The following is a 24,442-nucleotide window of genomic DNA, read 5'->3' as shown; positions in this document are numbered from 1 at the left end:
TGGACCTCGCCATAGAGGTAAATCGTCATTTTCTCGAAAACGAGTACGGTGACCTATCATTTTTTTCTGTTGTGTTCAACTGAGTAATAAATTTCTCTGTGTGAAATAAATATGGGCCAATTGTCAGTGTTGAGCAAGAAACAATCGTCGGAAACGTGATTTTAGCAAGCAATCGTAACTATAATCATGGTGCTATTGTAAGGATCTATATGGTATAAACAAGGTGCTGTTGCTCCTAAACGAACATGGGGACCCCTCATTTTTATTTCCAAATTTAAGTTCCTACAATATAAACAGTCAATAGGCAAAGTCTTACAAAAATCTCATTGCGGGTTCTATTTCACTGGAATGACCTTAATCCTTTACATGAAGGCTAATAAAAAGTCAGTCGGTCTCTTTTAATCGTTTATATGATTAACAGGAAGTCTAGTAATATGTCAGGCGGTGATCGCCTGAGCTGATACTACTCTTTTTGTTTTGGCTCAACTTCACTTTTTTCGCTTAAAGTAAAAGAAATCTCTTTGCAAAATGCTCCTCGCACTTCAAGACTACGACCACGGGACTTCCCAGTCTTATGTTTTATTGTAAAGACGTGAGATGACCAAATCCTCACTTGGGGAGACAAGCTCTGTCTTCAGGTGCACCCATCGTTATCTCAGTATCTGTAATATGTTTCGCATAGAGTTGACTCAATATTGGACGACTGCCACCAAAAACCTGTGAAGGACGCAATCGAAAAAGCAGGCCTTTATAATACTTTCTAGGAAGAGCAGGAAGCGAAAGACTGTAATGGATGGAAGTTGTTGCTGTATTGCCTTGTGCTCCACTCACAGGAGCGAAGAGGATGAGTGAGTGAGTGAGTTACGATCATTTCTCGCCATTGAATATGTTCATTGTGGTATATCTCAATTTTAAAACCAGCTGGATAAAATTCCGTGAATAAGATCAGAACATTAATTAATCTATTTCAGACTGAATGCAAAGGAGGGAATGGTCTTATTAACCGCTTAAGAGTGTCTTGTCTGAAATTCGATCACCATCTTTTAGCGAAGCTGAATCTTATGACTGAACAGTCATTAAATGAAATTAAATAACTTTGTACTCAATCAACACCATTGGAAAAAATGTTGAGCTTGGACAAGAGTGGATAAGGGTAATATTACATTACATCTAATTAAGAGTTTTTCAGCTGACACGTACAGTTGCAAGATTGATTGAAGACTTGTGTTATTAAATGTTTTACACGTCTTACAATCGACAATAATTCGTCTGATAACAAATGTCAGTAAAACAAAGAAGACATTTGTGCCGCAGCCACAGGTGGAAATAAGGAAAAAGCAATTTCCTTAAAGTTTAATCAATTCCGCGAAGACAAAGACCGATTTCCTTCGCCGAGAGACTGGAAATACGTCGAGACAGAATTGGCGCCAGACTCTGGCCACGAGCTCTAAACTTTGGAATGAGTTGACCTTTTCAAAACCAATCAGATGTGAGCATTTACTGAAACAGTATTCTAATGGACATAAATTTTTACAGTGGAAATGAAAGTACACCTGAGAATGCACGTTTTTTGGTTTTAACCACTATGACGATAATGAATTTTATTACACTTAATCTCTTTTTAAAATGAAGTAGATAATGATACCTTTTTATGACAATAAACGACCACATGGATGTCGCTAAAGTAAAAGTTCAAAATTAAAACAAGGGTTGAAAAGGTAATTGATTAATAAATTATGGTATTTCTTAACTTCATTGACCGCAGACTTCGTTCATACGTGTCTTTTGGGAGATGTGGTTATATAAATGGCTCAGCAAAAAGCGCAGGCACAAAACGTTCACGCTGCGTTGAGCATCCGTTGGAGTCAAGACGAAACACGCTGGATTTTCATCTGTTTAATTGCAGCTAGCCATTTTTAGGATGTGTACCAAACTTCAAACATTGTTACTTACTCTTGCATTGCTATCAAGAATGGTTAGCCAGGGTGAGAGTTTCAACAGTGCAGGGAGTATCTAGGACGCAAACGATCCCCTACACAGGTAAAAATAGCGAAACACTTTAGAAGGCAAACATTCGTTTACTGATACAATTGTTCTAATTGCCGGCCATATGCAAACCCCTGCTATAACAATCGGCTTTCTTAAGAGGTTATAAGTGGCCTTCCGTTCATTGTCTAGATGATCCAAAAACTGGACATTTATTTCTAAAGATTCTTCACAGACTTTATGTAGTGATACCCCTTCTAATTGCACTTGCTTTGATGTTTGTCAAACAAATAAGTCATTTTGAAAGACGTTTATTCATACTACGCAGTTCTATTTCGCAAAAGTCAGGGGCACCCAGCGGATCGTTTCGGTAAATTATCTGTTCGGAAGGCCTCTAATCCCTCTGATTTTCTTAAGAGAATTGTCACCTCGAACTTTCGTGATATGAGAAATTTAATGTCTGTTGTTTTCGGATTGTTCAAAATGTCGTTTTGGGTACCGAAAAAAGGTCAGCTATCATTTTCGGAAAGGCGATTGGACCTAAGGTTTTCGGGAAATAGACAAAAAAGCCCAACAAATTCGAGAATACTCAAGTTCCCCTAGAATAACCGAACAGAGCAATTTTTTTTTAGCGCAACCTAAAATTAACCTACAGAGCTTTAAAAGTACTCCAGATATCCTAAAACAGCGTTTAAAAGTATGCAAGAGAAAACGGTCGTTGGGTGCCCCTGAAAAGTGCTAGCGCGTTAAGACTACTAATGAAATAACGTACAGGGCCTGCTTACATTTGTAGGATACTGTAAATTAAGCAAACACATTTTTGAGTCACTGCGAACTGTTCTCTATGAGAACTATTACGGAACTCCAAGAGACGAGAGACCAATAAAGGCAGGAATTTTAAATCGAGTTATTAATCCGGCTACTCTCGGAGTCTGGAATCAAGGTGGCCTGATTGTATACCGTTAAACCGGTAACTGGAACTCCAGGGGCGAGAGGGCCGGGTGGCCCTTTTTTGTACTTCCGAAAAAAAAAAAATTTACCAACCATCTTAAAAACGGAATTTTTCATTCGGTTTTGAAGGGGGTGAGGGAAGGAGGGGAAGGGACAGGTTACTTGTGCTCTGCTGTAAATTTTTCGGTTCTCTCTTTCTGAATTTTCTGTGTCCTCCTCTGAACTCGCTTCTTATTCAAGGACAGTAGACGATCACTATTTATCAACTTGTAGTTCATGTAGGTAAATTACCGCCTTAGAGAGTTTGGAAGACAACGTTCCGAGCGTTACGCTTTCGTCAGAGCCGGTGAACCTGGGGGATTGTGGGCTGCATATGCGTATATAGTAGATCTGTACGTGGGAACATTCTGGGCGCAAACGTCCTTAATTGAATAACGTATATTGATCCCATTGGGAGCTAAGGTACCAAGGTGAGAGATAAATTTGTGCTCTGAAGTTTTCGAGATTTCTGTGTTACCTTGATGGAGAGAAGTTTCAAAACAATCATGCTTTACAAGAATGCATATATAATGTAATGCAAGTGAAGAGTGTTTTCACGATGGTCCTGTAGATTATGACGTAACCAATATCCGCCATTTTGGATTCCCCATGATGATGTTAGATTTCAAGAATTTTGTAGAATATTAGAAAGTGGCATATACTTAAAAAGAACGTGAAAATGATGTGAACGGTACAACTGTTAAGAAAATAGACGAATGATAGCCACAGTAAAGCGTCTATCATTATTTAATTTACTTCAAAGCAGAAGTTGACTTCCATGATCCTCTGGGACTGATGTTGGGTGAGCTCAGTTGCATGCCACTGCCATTCCTCAGCGATAAGAGTCAATTAGTTATCTCTGAAAATCTTATCGTTACGCCTAATTAAATTCAATAACACTGTAATCAATAAGTACTGTTTGTAGATTCAGGTACTGACAACGGTGACCGAGGAAAAAGCAGTAACCAGAGATATTATCTGAACATGATATGAGAAGATCACGTTATTGTAGGTCATGCAAGTCCATTAGACTATAAATTTGCCAGTGAATTTACTCGTGGATTAGAATTAAAAGTTTTAATAATGATATATTTATAAAAATGTCAGTATATAAATAGCAGTTATGAAATTATAGATTAGAAAAAAACATGATTTATTTGCCAAACTGCATGACTGCGATGCCGCTTTGTCAAATAACCCTAATTTCATTAGAACTGTTTGTAGATTCGGACACTGACAACGGTGACCGAAATAACCAGAAACTGATTATCTAAACATGATGATCAGAAAGGATGTTATGATCGCAGATCCTGTAAGTCCTGTTATGGGATTTCAGACTAAAATTTACTCGTGGGCCGGAATTTTAAAAGAATGGGTTAATAATAAGATCTTTGTTTTAGTGTTAGTATAAATACCAGCTATTTGCTTCATGACTGAAGATTGGTCGCGTTGTTCAAATAAAAACATGAAATTAACTTAATTAACATTGTAATCAATTAGCACCGCTTGTAGTTTCGGGCACTTTTACAACAGTGACCAAGGAAAAAGTATTAACTTATTAACTTTGGAGAAATATTATCCGAGCATGACCCGAAAATGTTCTTTGATTAAAGGCTAGGTCATGCAAGTCCAGTGAATCTTTGTCCGTATAAGGAAAGAGATCAACCTCGTTTCGGGGAGAGAGAGAGCCTGGAACGAGGTTGAAAAGAAACTACAGTCAAAATGATTCATTATTTGCTCTCAACCAGATTTATATTCGTAGTTTCAAATTGCAAAAGATAGTCTCTCAGCTCATTAGAAATTTTGACTTAAAAAACCCCTCTGCAATCCTGGTGGCGTCCGTTATAAGTGTCCAAAGGACAATGACGACTTATTCACTTTACAGTTTCTCATATTTTCGACCCGTTTCGTGATATTTACCTATTGCGGATGAACGAGTATTGACTAATGTAAAAGGAAGCAATTATGTCCTTTTCATAAACGATAATTGTGTGTTTGTTTTGCGCGGAAAAAAGGCGATAAATGATAGCAAAAGATTATTCCAAAGGATTCTCTGGAAATGTTTAGCGATAGAGGTAATTTTCTTCGCCAACACCACGGTCATAATATGGAACTTAACAAAAAAAAAATTCTCAAATTGCGGTCAGTGGAAAAACTTCACGAGGCTTGTTCATTGTCAGATAAAACTGAATACTAATTATAGTTAATTCATCTGCACCAAAGGAGGCTCACTTTGAGTGCATTTCCTCGTTATCTTAAGTTTAAATGAACCACTGGAGATATCAGCAACCGTACAAAATTAACAGTAAACAATGTTAATGGCACTCTGTCACGCCTCCGTTCAGTGTATCTCGTTTCAGTCCTCAATCGTACAGCATAAAAAGATCGGTTGAAAACTTAGTTCACATCGTTCCTCCGGATCACTTTAGTCTTAAACACGGCTATATAATTTCTTCGCTGCTCCTAGTTAGCTTTAGTCATGATGAACGGCAAACTTCAGGTACTGATTTTTACACTTGTGCTACTGGCCGGTATGTTTGCTGTAAGTGAGGGTTACTTTGGCGGTGGAGGTTCCGTCGGCAAGAAAAAACGATCGAATCTTGTACAGGTAGGGTATGCATTTGCAAAACGAAATTAACACCTAACGGAGTTTTAAACTTTGTTTCCAACTTGCTACAACTAACAAAAGCTAGAGATGAAAACTTGATCCAGTATGGAACTTTTCCTCAAAAAAGAAAAAAAAAACCTCTCCTACAAGTATTTTTTTTCATCGAGGTAGAGATGCAAGGTTCCAAGATTGCAACGGGAAAATAAGATCACATTCATTCATGGCATGCTATAAGCAGGGGCACCAGTACAGTACAAGCTAAAATTAAATAAGCTATATTAAAGAGACCATTCCGGAGAATTTCACACGACTGCTCAATAGATTCGTCACCAGTTCTTCGGATTTTCTCAAAAGATCTTTAAACGACTTTCAAGGCTAAAATAATATGCATTTGATGTCACCGGTTTGTCGAAGTCAGTTTAAGCTCAGTTTTACAAAGAACTTTTGTCAGTTGAAGCCAAGATGACGTTTTGCAGTACAGTAGGACTTCCCCGCCCAGTTACCTGAACAACACGGAAGTTAAAATGTTTCGCGTTATTTCTTCGAAGTCTCGTTAGATCTTTTTGGTTTAAGTCTGGTTCAGGGTTCAACGGCAGTCAACAGAAAATCTCCCTACCGTGATTTTGATTCTAAGTTTTATCTTTTTGTCACAAGGTGCCGCAGGAAGACAGTGCATTCCCGCGTGACACAAGAAATCAGGAGGTAAATTAATGTTTATATATAAATTAACCATTAACCCCGTATGTGGTAATTGCGGTAGTGAAAAAAAGCCTCTATTAAAGAATGTTAACCCCAGTGCCACAACAGGAATCAGGGAGCATAGCTTTTTCTTCATTGACACCGTAGAAATACAGTCGCTTTTCCTGAAAGGCCTTGTCCCTTGTTTATCAAATTTGACATTTGTTGACCTGCAGGACTGTTCAAGAAACTGGTAACAGAATAAGAAAATAGTTAAAACGAAAACCTTTCCCGCGCTTGGCACCAGTTACAAGTTTTCCGCCCCCGACACCTTTTACATGTTTTCCTGCGCTTAGCACCAGTTACTTTTTCCCGCGCTTGGCACCACTGCGTGGTTTTGTTTCGAGCTCTAACGATTCATTGCGCTAATTGTTTGTCACGGGTCGGTGTGATAACTTTAGTCTTGATGCAAGGATGCTTGTTAGAAACGGGTCTTTTTTGTCTAACTGTTGGTTGTATTCCTGTTTGAAGGATTATGAAGCGGTGCCTGAGCGAAGGAATCAGATCTGCGAGACCTGTAAGAGTCTGTTGAAAGAGTGTTCTCCCAACAAGCACAGCTGGATCGAAGGAAATCGATAGCATAATCGTAAAAGATTAACGTGTAACCTGTCTAAAATCAATCCAACAATGTAATTGTGCTTAGATCCACTTAGCTAAGTTTGTGGCTCAATAAAGGATGAAAATCTCAGGATCTTTTCGTTTCTCTTATAGCCGGTTTCACTTTAGTACGGACTGTTAAACCTGGAAATAGAATCCCCCAGATCGGATGACATCATTTCTTCTCTTAAAATAATTTGAACACTGGCAAAATGTCCGCTAGATTTCGGTCTGCGTGCATTTTACAGAACACTACTGCTGCAGGTAGTAACCGGTTTAAGGTGTTGGTCTTCAAGACATCGAAAATAATCACAAGGCGGGATAAAATGCTTTAATGTTTCATATTCAAATGTTTACATTTTCAAAAAAAGATAGCGACTAAAATCAACTCTATGAGCAAATTGGTGTGTCTCAAACAAAAAAACAAAAAAAAAAACGAAAGCAAATAATAATTATAAGATACCACTAGCACAAATGATCACGCGAGAGCAATTAAATTAAACAGTGGATACAATACGAGTCATTACTCTTCTCTAACGAAACCATTTCTACTGGGGCAATTCTTATCTATCCACCCCTGTTTGGCATCCCAACCCAAATTTTCACAATACACAAGGAACTGCCTCTCTTGCTAAACGAGGCGATGCGGAATATCTTAAAAATACAAAAGGAATTCTTAGTCTATAAGCCCTTATTCTTTCCGGAGAGCACCCCCCCCCCCCCCGCCCACGAAAATGTGTTGCGCGCGACACACTCGCGTGGGTTGCTTAGTTCATTTTACGTTCAAGTGGGCTGTCGAAGGAAAAGGTGGTTTGTAGACTACCGCTTCGCGGCGTTGAAGTCCGAGAGAAACAATTCCATGTCGCACAATCCATCACACTTACATCATAGTTTGAACAAAGAAATTTGATCCGCACTGACAGCCTCACAGAGACGTTTTTTGGGATCGTCACGCCCTCTAGCGAGACGAACCCCCGAACCGGTCTGCGCTGGAGGCTATATTAACGATTAATACTAAAAATATACAATGACGATAACAAATGTGAAATAATCAATGTCTTTGGTCTGTGTTGTGGAGTCACATCGTAAAATCTGTTCATGAAGTGGTCGCAGTGCTAAAGCAATCCTAAAACTCGATCTCTGCGGAGCTTGTTGCTGGGACGTGTCCATTCCCAAAACAACCATCGTCCAAGTAGGCAGGCCTCATTCAGTCCGTCAGACAAAGCGTCGAGTGCATAAGCCGTCGTACGCATTCTACGTTCTAGTCAAACGTCTTGCGACAATACGTCGCCGGTTCAGAGCGTTCGTGTGAACAGTCGGCACGTTACACGAAAACCGTCGTCGGGACAGTTCGGAATAACGTCGTACGTTCGTTAACCCGTTGCGTTTGATCGGGCAGAGACACAAGTCTCGTAAGGTTTGTACCCGGTTAGTGTACAACAGTAATGTCACGTAAACCCAGTCTAGGGAGGGCAGGCACAGTTGTGCTACCGCTTGGCGCGTCTAACAGCCTTCTTGAACTTTCTCTGGGCTATAGCCGGGTTACTGGGATCTCCTGAAGCACCCGCGGTAAACAGGGAGCCGCCCGAGGGAGTGACAGCACCCCCTGCAAAGTTGAACATTCCTGGACCCGCATTGTTGTTATTAGCCGCCGCTGCACTGAAGTTAAATCCACCGGGGACTGGAGCTGCTATGCACCGAAATAATAAACAGAAGGAACGTCAGCTTCCAATAACAAACAAACATTGCTTATCAGTAATGATGTAGTCTGTCCACAGACGTTTAATTCTTTTGCAACGAGTTATTTTTCTTTGAGCGCGCGAGCGATGCGAGCGCTCCCGGACGGGAGAACGGTCAGCGAGAGAGGCTTATCCCACCCCCTCGCGTTTTGGCTCGTTCATATCCCACGCGCCGGGTTGATATTTCGCTAAGCTTACTATCTCGACAAACTCAAGACAAAATAATGCGTCTGTGGACAGACTACTAACTGATGACTTGCACTGGGCTAAAGGATTTAGACAGCCAGAACAGTTTTTCCGCTCAATTCTGAGTTTTTTTTTTAAACAAATTTCTACAACGGCCACTAGAAAAGTGTTAAGAATATTCACAAGCTAAGTACACTCACTGCTTTTGTTTTGTTGTTTTCGAATTTCTGCCTTGTGAGTTGATACTTGATCGCACGTGATAAAAGGGGCGAAAAGAAAACAACCGGCCAGCAAAAATACAAAGCAGGTATTGACAGGTCTGTCACTCGCGCGATACATCTATTGTAAACCTTAAAAAGTTGATTTATTCAGTCACTCTTAAAAAGAAATATTTCAAGACACTCACCGCCGCCCGTTGGTGCAGTACTTGCTCCAAATGTAGGGGCTCCTCCTACACCAGCTGCAAACGCGAAGGTGCTTGGTCCTGTATTTGCCTGAGCGGCCCCAGCAAAATTGAACCCTGCCGCTGAAGGAGCACTGGGCGCTCCAAAGGCAAAACCCCCTGAGCTGGGTCCTGTGGAACCAAACCCGTTTCCTGTAGGATTAGCTAACAATTCAGGAAACAAAAATGATTAACTCAATTGTGCTATAAAGTAGGAAGGTACAAGGGGTCTTTCAGCCAGTCTAGAACTGGCAATTTTTTGCGTGTGCTTGGGTGAAACGACCCCAGCCGGTTAGCCCCTAACCGTTTGGTCCCCAATCAGAAGTCGATTAGCAGTAGCCCCCATTCACGCTTAAAGAACGAGAAATAGACAGTGGTTTCGGTTAGGGGCTAATCGACTTGGGGGTTTAACGACCAGATACCGTTTTTAGTGGCTTTATAATTAAGAAGTGTTGCTTTATAGAAGAAGTGTCCGAAGACAAAGTAGTAACTTACCTGGCGCAGAAAATGGATTGCCAGAACTGTTATTACCATCGGCCTCCATGGTTTCTTCTGGAGTAGGTGTGGGGTTGGAGGGTGGCGCGCCAAACATAAATGGCTGTAAACAACAACAACCAAGGAACAGATAAATCAGCTCACTTGTAACTCGATCTGCAAGCCACACTGTAACCAATTCTTCTTTCACTAAATCATCACCTATTCCACCATCACAATATCATCAATCCTGTTAATTACGTTTTGGTAAATCGAGCGTGGCGCCGAATTGGATACAGGATCTTATTTGTTCAAAACAAAACAAACAAACAGACAAACAAACAAGCAAACGAACAAAAACGTTTAAATGTACCTCTAGGTGTACCTAGAATCCGTGCGAACCCAGCTGTTCACTAAGTTATGTTACTATTTCAAGACTTTCAGGAGGTTCCTTTCCGTGTTTTGTGTTAACATTTTTCATTGTGTGTGAACACAACTTAATCTCTTACGACAATGAAAACAAAGTAAGGTAAGAATCAATCTTGCTGCCATCAAGAAATTCTTCAAGGGAAGAAGACTAACCGTTGGTTGACTTGAAGATGGTTGCACAGGTGCAAATCCAGCAAATGCTGCTTCAGGCTTAGGTGCTGGTGCACCAAATTGCAAACCTCCCACTGTTCCGGAAGGTTGCGAGGGGGCAAACGAAAATCCTTGTGCTGTGACGCCAGCACTGAAGGCAAACGTCTTAACTGCTTCTGAACTTGAACTCACTGGAGTGGATGTCAGACCGAATGTTTGTGATGGTAGCTGAGTTGTGGCAGTTGTCACCGCAGCAACAGCATTAGTAGCAGCAAACTGGAATAACCCAGCAGCTCCAGCTGGAGCTTGAGGCTGGGGATTCAAAGACCTTGCCGTTTCAGTGTTTGGTGCTGCAAACTGAAATGTTCCTGTGACGGGCGAAGCTGCCGTCCCTGCAGCATTCGAGCCAAAACTAAATGACGCTGCTGGAGTTGTGGAAGGACCTGCGGCATTTGCCATGAAAGTGAATGGTGAAGTAGCAGTGGTCTTGGTCGGTGCGGAAGAATTTACAGCCTGGAAACTAAATAGTGAAGGAACCAAGCTTGTGGAACTAACAGCTTGTGACGAAGTAGTTGTAGCGGAGGTCGAGGCTGCACCAAACTGAAACGTTGTCAAGCTGGATTCTGCAGGGGCTAGTAGATTTGTGAATGGCTTACTACCAGTAACTGATGACGCAGAATCTCCGGCAGACGTGCTAGCTGATGACGGTGTGGCAGCCCCCAAAGTGAAGGGTGATGGTGCTCCTGAGGGTGTAGTGAAGGAAAATCCTGAGGAGCCAGCTGTGTAAACAAAACACATTGATAACACTTCAATGACAGTAAATAAATATGTTGAAAATTTCCAATTCTGCGTCTTGACAAAATTCTAGTCTAATTTAAAATGTCAAAAGCTGCATTCTACAACTTGAGAAAGAACATCCTGCAACTCGTCTCCCACAACATTTAAATTCAAATATCTTCTATTTCTAATCTGCTGGACAAATGATGTGATGCTTGCATGAAAGGGAAGCAGAAAATAGATTGGACGACTATAACCATACAAACAACACAAACCTCCTAGAGATGAATTTGATGATGTATCTGGTTTGTTGCTAGAAGTATCCGTAGTAGTTTGAGCTACAGCAAATAGATTGACATTCGGAGGAGCAGCAAAATCAACTGCAAACAGACCAAAAAAAAGAAAATAAGGTAACCTGAAACTGATGTCATGTATCAATATTGTATTAACTTAGTTCGTATAGTGTGATCGTCCTTGTGAGTGTAGTTCTGAAAAGAACTGTTGTTGTAAAGCTTAACATAGTACGTTTCTTCAGAGCAATTTTCTATAGAGTGTGCCCTAAAACCAAAACCAACGTAATCACTCTGGCCAATCACAGACAAAACAGACAATCCAGTGAACCAATCAAAACTCAAAGTAAATACAAGTAGCTGACGAGAAGTGCGAGTTGTACATAATTGGTTTTGGTTTTTAATTTTGATTGGATAAAAAGTGGTGCGAGTTTTTAAAGTCAATTATGTAGTGCAACAATATAAAAACCAATTACCTTTCAACAATCAGTTAAAACCGCTCTATGGGATAAGGTTCAACTGTATTTATTAACATTAATTACATAACTTGTCAATCAATAACTTATTGGCCTCTGACCTTTCTTTTCGCCAGCAGTGGGAACTTTAAGCAGGCCTGTCTTAGCTGCATCTGCAATACTCATTCCAGGCCCTGTTTGTTTGGATGTTTGCTCCACATTGACAGGTTCTTTGATCTCAGGCACCTTAAGAAATCCACTGGCTGCTGCTTCAGCTATTGAATTTAGTTTTCCTTCAAGAAACGACATAAATTAGCATTGAGAGCCACTCAGTATACACATACAAACACACTGTACCTTCTACAATTATTTTGTTTAAAATTGACTTATGAAGGAAAACAAACTATACATGTATGATGTCTCACGAAGAGTTATAAATCAGTGAGGCAAGTCTACATGTAACTTCCTGTTGGCTTGTTTTGCTTGCACATCCCTTCGCCTTTTTCCTAGTTTACAGGCTGAACATGTTAGTATTGGCAGCTTGTAATGCCACAGCTGAGTCACAAGGAGAATGGGGTGAACATGAAAAATGAGATACAACATTAAACTTAAATAATCATTGTAGACTAACAAACTAACATACACTAGGCATGAACTGTGTTACCTTTGCTGGTAGACTCTGGAGTAGCTTGGTTAGCTCCAAATGTGAATCCCCCTGAGCTTGGATTGTTCTTGTTGACTGAACCATTAAAGGTTACCTTGTTGGATTCATCTTTGCCAGTCTGATTATCAGGAAAAGAGCCAAACCGTAACGGCACAGCATTTGTCTTTGGATCACCTACTCCTGAATCACTGAGCTGAGAAGATGAAGAGCCAAATTTGAATGTGGCGGAAAGTTTCACAGTACTTTCTTCCTGTTTTGAGTCATTATTGCTGCTCTGATCGACAGTACTTGAACCAAAAAAAAATGGAGAGGAAGTAGATTCACCCTTGGTTTTAACATCTGAGCTACCAACACCAAATTTAATTGGTGGCATAGGACTGAAATTTGAATTCAAAGAGTTATTGACCGGAAATTTAAAAGGCGAAGAAGAAAAGGTCTGACTACCACCTAAGGTTGAGCCAGCTGCTGAGACTGTCCCTGGCTTAGCTCCAGGTTTTGGTGTTTGACAAGCTACGCAAGTTGAGTCATCACTTTTATTACTGATCATGCAAGTGTCACAAGTCCAAGAGCCAGCTGGTGGAGCAAATTTTGCTGCTAAACTACTGTCAGGTGCAGCATTTGATGAAATGCCAAATGACGGCATTGTAGTTGCTGCTGTAGTCTTTGAAGCACCTGGCTGTGGTGACTGGCAAGCAACACAAGCGCTGTCTGTTGATTTGTTTCGAACCATGCATGCGTCCGATGTCCATGAATCTTCTGGCGGTGCAAACTTCTTCATCAAGTCCTGGTCAGAGTTAACAACTGGTTTTGATGATAACACCTGCAGTTTGACACCAGGTTTTGGTGTCTCGCAAGCAACACACTTAGTTTCGCTAGCTTCATTGTTAAGCATACACGTGTCTGCTGGCGGGGCAAACTTTTTCATCAAGTCATTACTTGAGGGAGATGGTTTCTTAGGAGCAGGTTTTCCAGTGGATGGTTTAGATGATTGACATGCTATGCACTTTACATCTGTGGCCTTGTTCGACACTAAGCAAGTGTCACATGTCCAGGAACCTGGCAATGGTGCAAATTTTTTGAGAAGATTGTTATTAGGCTCCACTTGTTTTTCTGTCTGTTTTGTCTGAGATGAGAATGAAAAACAAACCAAGATGATTAACATTTTATCCACTATTTTGGTTTTAAATGGTTTAACTTGTCTATTTACTCCTTTTAAATGCACTCAAACTTGGCAAAGTCAAATCAGATGATTGGTACACAGGTCACATCATTGTGGTACATGTAAATGTGAGCTTCCCAACGTCACCAATGCAGTCCAGGATTATGTCAATCTCAAGGCCAGACAAAGAATCGACAAGATGTTTAACTTATCTTCAAATGGAAAATGCCATTTTCAATTTCACTTGTACAACTAAATATTATGAACACCTAAGTGTCAAAAATGTTAAGGAAATTATGTAAAAATATTAGCAATAACTGTAATGTCCATGTACCTCTGAAACAAGTATTTTCTCCTGCTTGTTTGAGACAGACAGGTTTCCAGTATCATCAACACTGCAAAGCAATAATTGGAAAACCAGAAATATTAAAACTGCTAAATGCATTTGGCTCAGCAATGGTAAGCACTGAACACCCGATGTAACATTGCATGATCCATTTTGTCATCCCAACATATTTTTATCATTTTAACAACTAGTACAAGTTCAGTTGCTGTTAACATTTTCTGACCACATAAAGACAGCAAAAACACTGCCTTTATCACTGGATCTTCACAGCTTACCTTTTACTAACAGGCACCGGTTGACTAAAGGAAAATGTAATCTACGAGAAAGCAAATTAAAGAACATAAGTGAATGGGATGGTGCTAGACTGATGTAAGTGACTTTTTTGGGTGAAATGTTTTTTCCTTCAAAAGTACCTGAATTTTTCTTTCAATCTTAGTTCCGAGAATTTAGTGGTATATCAGGAAATACTATTTCATTGTTCACCTGCCTCCTGGTTAATGCATAAATATTACCAAGAAAAAACATAAGTTGATCACTCTAGCTTGTAAATTAATGGAAAGTTGTACAAATCAAAATTATTCTGAACAAAAGTACAGTCATGAAAGGTGATAAGGAGTTGGTTGCAAAGCAGCCATAGCAGTTGCAAGGGCAGCTCAGAACACATTCTCCCATTTCAACTGTTATCTCCGGTGGGGGATTTCATTTACGTTTTCACAGGCACGCAAATCTTTTTGAATTAAGATTCTATATAAGAAAAACTTTCATTTTAAATGGTCAAACCAGGCAGGCAAAATCAACCTCAAAGCCAGTCAGTTTGCCCAATGCCCAGGCCTTATTGAAACCCTAGCTATTGTTTCTAGGCTTCCTTTAAAACTAAATAAGTCACTGTCATGACATTGAAGATTAGTTTCAGTTCAATAACAACATGGTTCAATCAATGATTTCCAATTCCTGCTGACTCACCTTATTAGAGCTACTCTGAGTAACTGAAGCTGATGCCTGAGAGAATGCTGGTACTTTTGCTTCTGGTGATGAGAACTTGAAGTTATTTTTTGTGAAGTCCACAGTTGTAGCAGTTGCAGTAAAGATTGGCTAGAAACAAGACAAAATATTTAGTTATTTCGAACTGTATCTTGAAATGTGGCTAAATGTAATTTAGGCTTAGTTAAATGCAAACAAGACTGCTGGCCAGTAGCCTCCCTAAGAGTGAGATAGGGGTGGCTGGGGGATTTGTGCAGGGACACCTAGATTTTACAGCTCAGCTTTGGATTTCAAGTGATTTTATGCGTTTTTCACTGCTGGACAGATCTTGTTCAGAATTTTTCCCAGCCCACCCATCCCCTTTTAGCTTCATGGTTAGCATGTGGTAGGTATCCTGCATTTCCACTGTTATTATTTTTTTTCAGTGTGATAGTGCCGTGTGGTTGCTGTTCACAGGGTTGTCATGGATACCCCATGCGCTCGGTTTAGTTTGCTCTTGGGCTTCACCATCCTTTCAGGCACCATTCTCCACGCTCATCGATTGTTGATGAATTTAATTAGTATTTAGACTGTTGCAGTCTAGTGATCAGGTGTCTTTGAATTGCAATGTAATGTATAAGTCAGGACATTAGCGCACAACAGAGTAACTACCATTTCATTCTTTGCAGAACTTCTTTTAGTTTCAGCCTGGGACGTAGGCTTAAAAGCAAAGGAGGGCAGGGATTTTCCATTGGGTAATGTAAGTGGAACAGGTGCCACAACCTCTGGTATTGGATTCACAACCTGTAGAATAATGAAAGTACAGAAATACAACATCGTTGGTGAAGGAACAAAGCAGTAGTTTGAATAGCCATCAGTAAAGCAAAAATGACAAGATTCAATATTAAATATCTCCTTTTTTGGCTTCTATAAAATCTCGCTATAAAATCACACTTATTAAACACCTCCATTTTACACTGTAGTAGTTTAATACGCCCATTTTGAGCTGACAAAAATTGCTCAAGTGTACAAACCTCAGTAGTTATCTAAATGCTAACAGATGCTACATACCTCTGCTTCACTCTTGTCAGTGCCTCTTTCTCTCTGTGTGTAATGGCCTGTGCTTCTTGAACTTTTTACTTTTCCTCCAGCTTTAGACAATGACGGTGAAAGAGAAACTGGTAAAGGTGTTGGGGTGAATGATGACACTGAAGGCTGAAAGGCACAGAGATAAAAACTAGTCAAATCACAATCCAAGATTTATCAATGAAATGAAAAGTTGAACAGAAAATATGTTGGAAAAAATACATTGTAGGGGTAAGTACAGCACGTCAGATTAAGTTTCCAATACCTTTGAGAATGTTGGGATGGTTGTTGTCATTGTAGAAAATCTAAGGAAAAGAAAGACATCTAGTTACATGTAGTTTGCAACAGCCATAACTGTAACATCAACACCACTAACATTGGGGCAGGTTAACATAACATGGCACAGACAAAAATGCCAGTTAGATAGGTTTTTCTGAATTATTTACAATCCAGAAATGAAATTTATTAGGAATCAGAGACTTTTAGGAGACTATTAAATTCACTTCGCAAGGACTTTCAAGGTCTTGAATTTTAATTTCAAGTTCCAGCTCTTTCAGGTTCTTGAACTTGAACATAAATAAATATATAAACATGTCCTTACAGTGAAGCAGATGAAGTGGCTGCACTCTCAGGTATGACAGCTTCTTTTGCCCTCAACTGTGAGATTGCTGCTTGTTGGGGTGCAGAGAGATCTTGTACTGGAGGACCAGGAAAATGAGCCTACAAAACAAAATGGAATCACAAAAATTAAGAAGGAATACACCATTGGGTATACGACAGTTACATGTATGTTCAGCAATGACCAGCAAAAAAAAATCATTTCTCACCTTCAAGGAACGTGGAGAACCTATCGATCGAGAGGGAAGGGGAGCTCTTCGCCGTTTAGCAGGCTACAAAAGAGCAGGGAAATATGAAATTTTAATATTTTGTTTTGTTGCCTAGTAAGATACCGAGTGAAAAGACTTGACTATACTCACAGAAAAGGATAGTGGAGAGGCTGAAGGGGAGATGGGTGGCGTTGGTATCTTTCTGGCATCCTGTCAAAATCATTTGTAATAAAACAATTAGGTTTGGATTGTCATGCTCTCAATAAAAAAAAAGATTACTACTGAAAGGAAAGATTGCTCACCACAAGTACTTACAATTAAAGGTGAGGACATGCTTTCTAATGCTTCAAGTATTCTTTTTGCAGTTTGACTTGTTACACCACTACTTCCAGCAGCTAAACAAATGAAGAAGATGTTATAATTATTTCATTTAAATTCAATTTTTACTTAATACATAGATGTTCTTTTTGTTCTTGTTCTTGTTACACCACTACTTCCAGCAGCTAAACAAATGGAAAAGATAGCATTTTTAATTTAAATTCAATTTTTACTTAATATATGAATTCATGTTCTTTTTGACTGAGTAGGAATGACAGAGGCGGGAATATCTGGCTCAAGTTCATTCTACATGCACCAAGCAGAGCAAGATCTGTGCAAAAAACCAAAAACGATCCATCTGGTCTCACTTATCTAAATCAACAAATACACCTTATTTTACTTTGATTGGGTTAGTAAGTATTAAATGCTTCAAATCTATGCATAAACTGGAAATAAAGGCACTGAACATGCGAGATGCCAGACAGCACTTCCTGAAAAGGCTCATGCCCACCTATTCAGTGATATATAATAAGTTATTCCTTTATTGACCAAACTTGTTCAGTCAAGATGCGAAAGAATAAAAACTTACTTGAAACAGGCTTCGGTGTTATCACTTTTCTTACTGGTTTTGGAGCCTACAAAAGAATTAAATCAAATTAAAGAAACCATCTTAAATTTTATTTTAAATACATGCTTTAAGTACATGAATTGACATTTCAAGTGTCAAGAGATTTAAGAGGATGACTTTGCACCCTTCCAAAGACTCGTTAAAACCAGAGAACAGCTAATGAAGTCTGTAACACCTTGTTCAATATTCGTTCACACTACACTAACACTACTTCTACTGCAAGATGACAAGGCCAGTTTTTAGCAAGCTCCTGGACATACTACACAAAATCAGTTGGCATATTGTCCCTTCAGTAGATACCAAAAAAAAAAAAAACAGATCGTACATAGAACAAATCATACAATGAATGAAACTAGTAGTGCAAAAAACAAATAAAGTTTATGATATTAAAAAGAAAAAAAAAATTGAACGAGTCTGCAACAAAGGGTTCAACGTTATCAATAATCTCCACATGTTATTATACCTCTCCAGGGGTTGGAGAATGTGTTCTCAGTCTTTTGTATCCTGAAGAATGTATAGAGGATGCTCCACCAAAAGATGTCCTTCCACGGTAAAATGGAGAGGAAAAGCCACCTGGTTGAGGAGGCATAGGCTGGAAAGGGAAAATAGCTAACATTTAATATTTTGTCAAAACTTCTATCTCCTGCATCAAGAGTTAAGCTTGAGCCTTTTTACAAAATAAAGAACAGTTTTTAGTGAAATTTCCATATAACTCTAGATTCACTTTTGGGCAAAATGGTACATAAATATAAATATAGTGCCATTTAACAACCGTAAATTCATCGCGCAAAGCAGATTAAATGTTTCTCTAGAACTTTAGAGATAAATGTCAATAATATAGAATGTTGTTTCCTAAAATTTATGAGAATGAGCCTTTTGTACATGAGAAAACTTTCATGGGTCTGTAACCTAGTTCTCATGATCCAAGTGCAGTGGTAAAAAATGATTCATTAACTTCTAGAAATGACACAAGATACATGCAGCTTCAAGAGTGTCATTTTAGACCTAGCAACATATCTCTCAAACAATTACTGAATTAAAAAATTTCCCATGACTACCTAACTTTTTAATAATGTCAAATCATTGACAAAAATCATTCAGCAGAACTTCATCCTTAAAGGAGCACTGTCGTGACTGTTTCATTTTTGGTCAAGTACCTTGATTTCTTTAATATGATCAGTGCACATGCACAATTAAAGTACAGTAGAACCCCAGTAGCTTGAACTCTGAAGGGAAATGAAAAACTGTTTGCGTTAGCGGGGTTTCGAGTTATTAGAGTCAATTAAAATATCCAATTTTCCAGGTTAACAATTAATAGTTTATTGATTTTCAGCACTTCGGTATACAATGCAGTGCAAATAAAAGTTATTTCACGAGAAACTAACACATTTTGTAACAACTGTAATGCTTATGCATTCTTACAACAATGCAATACTGTGAATGTAACTTAGTCTATTTAATGCACCTAATTTATGTTCCCTTTTGCGTCGGGGTCGTTCTATCATATCCGTAAAGTTCTTATTGCTTAGGCACAAAAAATGAATGCAGCGTCTGTTGTCGTAGGGAGCTCCTGAAGATTCTTTCTGCTAATGCCTCTATTTGTTGTACATGGCTTCTGATTTCCTTTGCACCCTCGTTCACCAGCATCAATTGCAAATCTGACTTTGCTTGCAGTGATCTGTTTGTTGCACTAATTAAAATCAAATTGCTCCAGTCTTTGTTCTAGTGTTAGAATTCGATCACATGATAAGAAAAGCGAATGGGATATCCCAATGGGCATCCATGGCGACTTATAAGAACCAGAAATTTCAGTTATCGGGGTAAATTTTGATCAAGGGAAACAAAATTTAGTTTGAGTTAGCAGGATTTTTGACTTATCCGAGTTTGAGTTAACCGAGTAAAAATGACTGAAAAGTTGGGTCAAATCCAAGGGAATTGAGACTCAGTTCGAGTTTGCGGGGGAGTTCGAGTTATCTGAGTTCAAGTTACTGGGGTTTCACTGTAATTCCAACCAAATTAGACTCACATTTTTAGATTTCCATCAATGAAACTTTGAATTCTGGAAGTTTTACTCATGATACAAGGTACAACTTCAGGCAAACCATAACTATGATGCCCCCCCTCCCAGGGTTCGTACCCTTTTCCAGAAACAAATTTCCAGGACTTTTCCAGGACTCAGATTGATTTTTCCAGGACTCTAAAATTCACGTCAACCCTTTCACTCCCAAGATCTCAATTTTAATTCTCCTTGCTGTCTGCCATACATTTCATATTTTTTGCTTGAGTTTAACAGATTTCCAGCACTTTCCAGGACCAGTAGCCATTTTCCAGGACTTTCCAGTCCTGGAAAATGCCACAGTAAACTTCCGGGACTTTCCAGGTTTTCCAGGACCCGTACAAACCCTGCCCTCCCCCTTTCCAAAAAAACATCTCATTACCCTGATTAATTAAGTTAAAATTAAATTAACATGATAGTTTCATCTCCTTAGCTACTTCAATAATTTGAATTTCCTAACATTCAAATTTCAAAAATTTCCAAGAAAATTTACTCGCCCTCAGGACAAGCAAAGGATAGAATCTACTAGCCAAACCATGAAATTCATTAGCCCTGGGATATAGCACAACTTTCTTCTCACACCAATGACAGTGCCCCCTTAAAACTCAATCACTTACTGGTAGGGGAGAGCCAAAAGCAGCCACAGAGAAAGAGGGCCTGTTTTTAGGTAAGGAGTAAGCCTGAGGACGAGATTCAGACAATGGCTTGAACAGCTGTGGCCTGGATGTACTTGCTCCACCTGATGATGAAGCTTCACACGTGGATAATGGTTCTCCAAATATCGAGGTATTGGGTCTTCTTTTGACCCCAGAAGTCGAAAACAAGGCAGGAGTGGAAGTCTTGATTGAATCTGATTTACTCATGTCTTGCCTGTTGGTTTGGACTATAGAGAGGTCTTCTTCCTGTAAATGTTGAAGGTAAAAGCATTTCAGGATATACTAGGTCTCCTGTGTAAAATTCTGAAAAAGATTTTTCTTCATAGGATCAGAAAATTATTTTTGGTTTGTCTTTAGCTTGGTATTCACTAAAGGCATAATAACACGAAACACTGCGAAATGAAAGCACGCATGCAAGGTTTTAGTGTTTCCACATCTCTGTGTTTAAATGTGGACTCCTTTCCTTGCACTTATCCTTCCATTCATCACAAGTGAAGACCAGATTAAACACTTTCTGCTACATAGTATTTTAAAACACTGTGTTGACCTCTTTAATTACAGGCCTTGATGCCAACAAAACTTATGATGAGTGATGGTAACTACTGATTGCTCATTACTGTTCATAAATCTACTTCCTTATTTCAGATTGCAATTTCCATGAAAAAAGATTGATGTAAACTTTCTATATATCTTATAATTCTGTGAAGTTTGCTATGGTAGACTGAGCATTAATGTGGTGAAATATCAGTTCACTGGCACCAGATTTCAGGAAAAATGGAAGACGCATACTATACTATAGTTGAATAATGTAACAAAGTGGAAATATTTTTAGAATACCAGTTTTACACGGCAATCTGCAACGGAGGATGGTATTATTTATACCGTCAGATCACACGCATACCATGACTCATCATTCATTTCCGTAAGGTACATGTACATTTTAATTAACAGAATGTGCCATACAAAGGAAGCTTACACAGGAAGAAAGTAAATATCTACACAAGATGTACATGGTGAATCAAAGTGGAAATAATTAATATAGTGCGTAACTACCAGATATAGGATTTTCTGTTGTTCATGAGCAAATAAACATGGTAACCTGGAGTAGTCTGCGTACTTCTTTGAAGTCTAAACTACCCAGATGAGTGAATGTTATTATGAGTGATTAAATAATTTGATAACACTTTCACCGACCAAAGTATTTAGCCTTGGCCTTTGATCAATGCAACTCGCATGCATTTGGGGGCTGCATTCTGAGCACAAGCTAAAATTGTAGCCCCTTTTTCCAATCAAAGGAATTTCACAAAGACCAGTGCGAGCATTGTCACTAATTAATTATATTTTATCACGTTGTAAGTGATTCAACTTACCACGACGGTTTCCAGTTGCGCGAAATCTTCCTCGTTCCTCGATTTTGGAACTTCGCTCTCGCATTCCTCAGATCTACCCGAACTCGTAGAAGCTTCTGCGAGACGATCATCTCCGCTAGATAAGCCAAACGTTCGTGAAGGTCTTGAAGTCGAAGGTGTTTCGCTAGAAAGTTCCCGTTCTCGTAGAATTGACGAAAAATATCCCGGCCCGAACGAAGATCCCAACTGCCCGTTTCCGACCTTGGTCGGTGCGGAAACCCTTTGGTCGAGTCGACTAAATGCTCGCTCATTAGAATCTACACTGGAGCTATGTTCAACTCTCTGTGACACTTCGTCGTGGTCATTTTCATCTTCGGCGTCCTCGATTTCGACAGCTTGTGACCTCTGAGTTCCTTTAAAAAGATCTACCAGCCATGCCGGTGAGAAGAAATCTTTAACCGTTTCAATAACTCCCTGCAATGCAACACACGAAGAGCATGGGGTTATTTCCCAACAAAGTAGTACCGGCTCAGTTTACGTATAAAGTTAAAGACTGCTACTTCTTTCATAGTGAAAGCACCGTTTTACAAGTTTAAGGAAACGGGAAACTCAATATTGGACGAAGTTCAACTGACGTACCTTCTTTCGCCCAGGTGGACGGGCATACGGTTTCGCAGATTGTCTCTCTCTCGTATACCCACGGATTTTGTAGGAGCGAGAGCCACCAGCGCCAGGCTGGTCCACCATTGTTAGAGATACTCTCCTCCTTTATATATAGTTGAAATATCTACAAAATACACTAAAAACTCTGTAGAAAAGTAATAAAACTGTAGTATGGATTTCCACACCACATGCGACACACGACTTAGTTCGACCGCCTCTTTTCTGTTAATTTGATTGGCCCATTTAAGTCACGTGGTAGTTCAGAATTTCCTACTACCACCCCCGCGAAAACACGTTTTACTCCTCGGATGACAGCAAACTGAGGTGGAAAAATATCCCTGATTCTGGATTTAAAACGATAATTTACACTGTGAAAGGTTTAAAGAAACATTAGATAAAAAAATTATTTGTTTGAGAGTTTGTATCGCAGGCCAAAGAGAACCGTGACAACCGCATATGTACGTATTGGTGGTTCACTTCGAGTAGGCATATATGACGCAACATAATGGTTAAATATCGGGGAAATTGCGATAAAATTTGGGTTGAATAGAGTCTGGGTTCAGTGGGTTGTGGACAGGCGGGGACAGGCTATTGAAAATTTCAGTAGGTTAGAAGCGTCAGTTGACTACAGTAATATCAGATCATCTCTACAGGTCGGATAAATTACTTCTTTTTCGCTTTTGTGCTTTTGCTTCTTTAGATTTTAGTTTATATAAACTAGAGTGCAAAATTTCCCCAAGAACAGATCTTCAAGAAAGTTCTGCTTTCAACTTTGTTAATTCAAGCGAAAATGACTTGAACTGCCAAAGGTGGCTTAAATGTAGAAACCATTGCCCCAGGGCTATTTACAAGAAGGGCTATTAATCGTATTAACATTTTTGGTTTGCAAAACGTACGTGCACTTCAAATGCAAAACCTAAACAGTTAAAATTTACGAAGGAACTCAGCTAAATGTGGTCCTCTCAAACGCTTGCTTTAATAGATATACTAATGTCAGATTAAAATTAATTCATTTCTTTCAACGGAATCGCAATGAAATTATCGTTCGTGGCGATAAGGATGGTTGCTACTAGCTGTTAAGTGGTAATTGTCCGAAGTTAAACAGACCGTGTTTCCATCCGCCCAGTCTGAAAACGGTTAAAACATGCAAAACAACACGCGAGTACTTGAATGAAGGTCATACATTTCAGCTGAGTCTAACCGAGTTACACGGAGCAATGCTGAATGAAGCGGGCATTCAGTTCCCGTTGTTCTTTGCCATCATAGCCTTTCAAAAATCGTACAATACGAGTACTGTGCAATTGGATGCTAAATTGGGCATAGTTAATTCCACTGATCCTTATTACACGGGTGTAATGGGTGTGGTCCTTCTCCATTGTCTAAATACGTCAGATCTTATTCCATAAGGCGCGATGTCCCTCCCTCCCTCCCTCCCTGCCCCTCCCCCTCCCCCTTAAGTTAAAAAATCCGGACAGGGGAAGAACATCTATCTTGCAATTTGTAAAAGCATTTCAAGCATGACGAAAAAAAAAACATATTCTGGCTGAAAAAAATAAATGCGCAAACTGCCACTCAAAATATTAAACACAAAATAAGACCAGGAAAGTCGATTATCGATAATCAAACCTTATGATATAGCGTGACCAACTCTGCTGATTGGTTGTTTTTCTAATTTGATGCTAATTTCGTCATAGGCAGGAAGAGCCAATGACCATGAACGAAGTTTTCACTATATTAGCCTAAGTTTATTTGCTTGTTGTAGCCGGCAATGAAGACTTATTAGCTCTGAATTTGTCACTTGTTCAAGGTCAGCTAGAGTGAAACCAGAAAGAGTAATGTTGGTTTTGTCTGCGAACATTTCTGCGCAGA

General features: G+C 39.4%; 1 protein-coding gene and 1 long non-coding RNA gene across 4 annotated transcripts; one reads left to right on the top strand and one right to left on the bottom strand.

Annotated features, from left to right (window-relative positions):
* The first annotated feature begins 5,375 nt into the window (after positions 1-5,375).
* On the top strand, positions 5,376-7,385 carry LOC145464335 (uncharacterized). Its single transcript, XR_014041416.1, has 3 exons — positions 5,376-5,584; positions 6,239-6,286; positions 6,794-7,385. It is a non-coding gene; the product is annotated as an uncharacterized LOC145464335 (long non-coding RNA).
* On the bottom strand, positions 7,229-22,791 carry LOC145464332 (uncharacterized). Of its 3 annotated transcripts, none has more exons than XM_081448180.1 (22): positions 22,550-22,791; positions 21,932-22,384; positions 20,523-20,807; positions 18,313-18,441; positions 17,811-17,856; positions 17,219-17,298; positions 17,054-17,113; positions 16,904-16,966; positions 16,678-16,796; positions 16,342-16,381; positions 16,062-16,205; positions 15,663-15,794; positions 14,994-15,122; positions 14,306-14,346; positions 14,019-14,079; positions 12,526-13,648; positions 11,984-12,154; positions 11,392-11,496; positions 10,343-11,118; positions 9,782-9,884; positions 9,251-9,451; positions 7,229-8,609 (listed from the first exon to the last, which is right to left on the bottom strand). In XM_081448180.1, exons 1-22 carry the CDS (start codon positions 22,655-22,657, stop codon positions 8,407-8,409), a joined length of 4,572 nt encoding a protein of 1,523 aa, XP_081304306.1. In that variant the 5' UTR covers positions 22,658-22,791; the 3' UTR covers positions 7,229-8,406. The 3 variants fall into 3 exon arrangements, with proteins under 3 accessions (XP_081304306.1, XP_081304307.1, XP_081304308.1); XM_081448181.1 differs by having other exon boundaries at positions 7,229-8,606; XM_081448182.1 differs by having other exon boundaries at positions 9,251-9,418.
* Between the last annotated feature and the right edge of the window lie 1,651 nt (positions 22,792-24,442).

The sequence above is a fragment of the Orbicella franksi genome, chromosome 12 (assembly GCF_964199315.1).
Source record: "Orbicella franksi chromosome 12, jaOrbFran1.1, whole genome shotgun sequence".
NCBI classification, from domain to species: Eukaryota; Metazoa; Cnidaria; class Anthozoa; order Scleractinia; family Merulinidae; genus Orbicella; species Orbicella franksi.
This window is presented reverse-complemented; position numbering and strand designations above follow the sequence as displayed.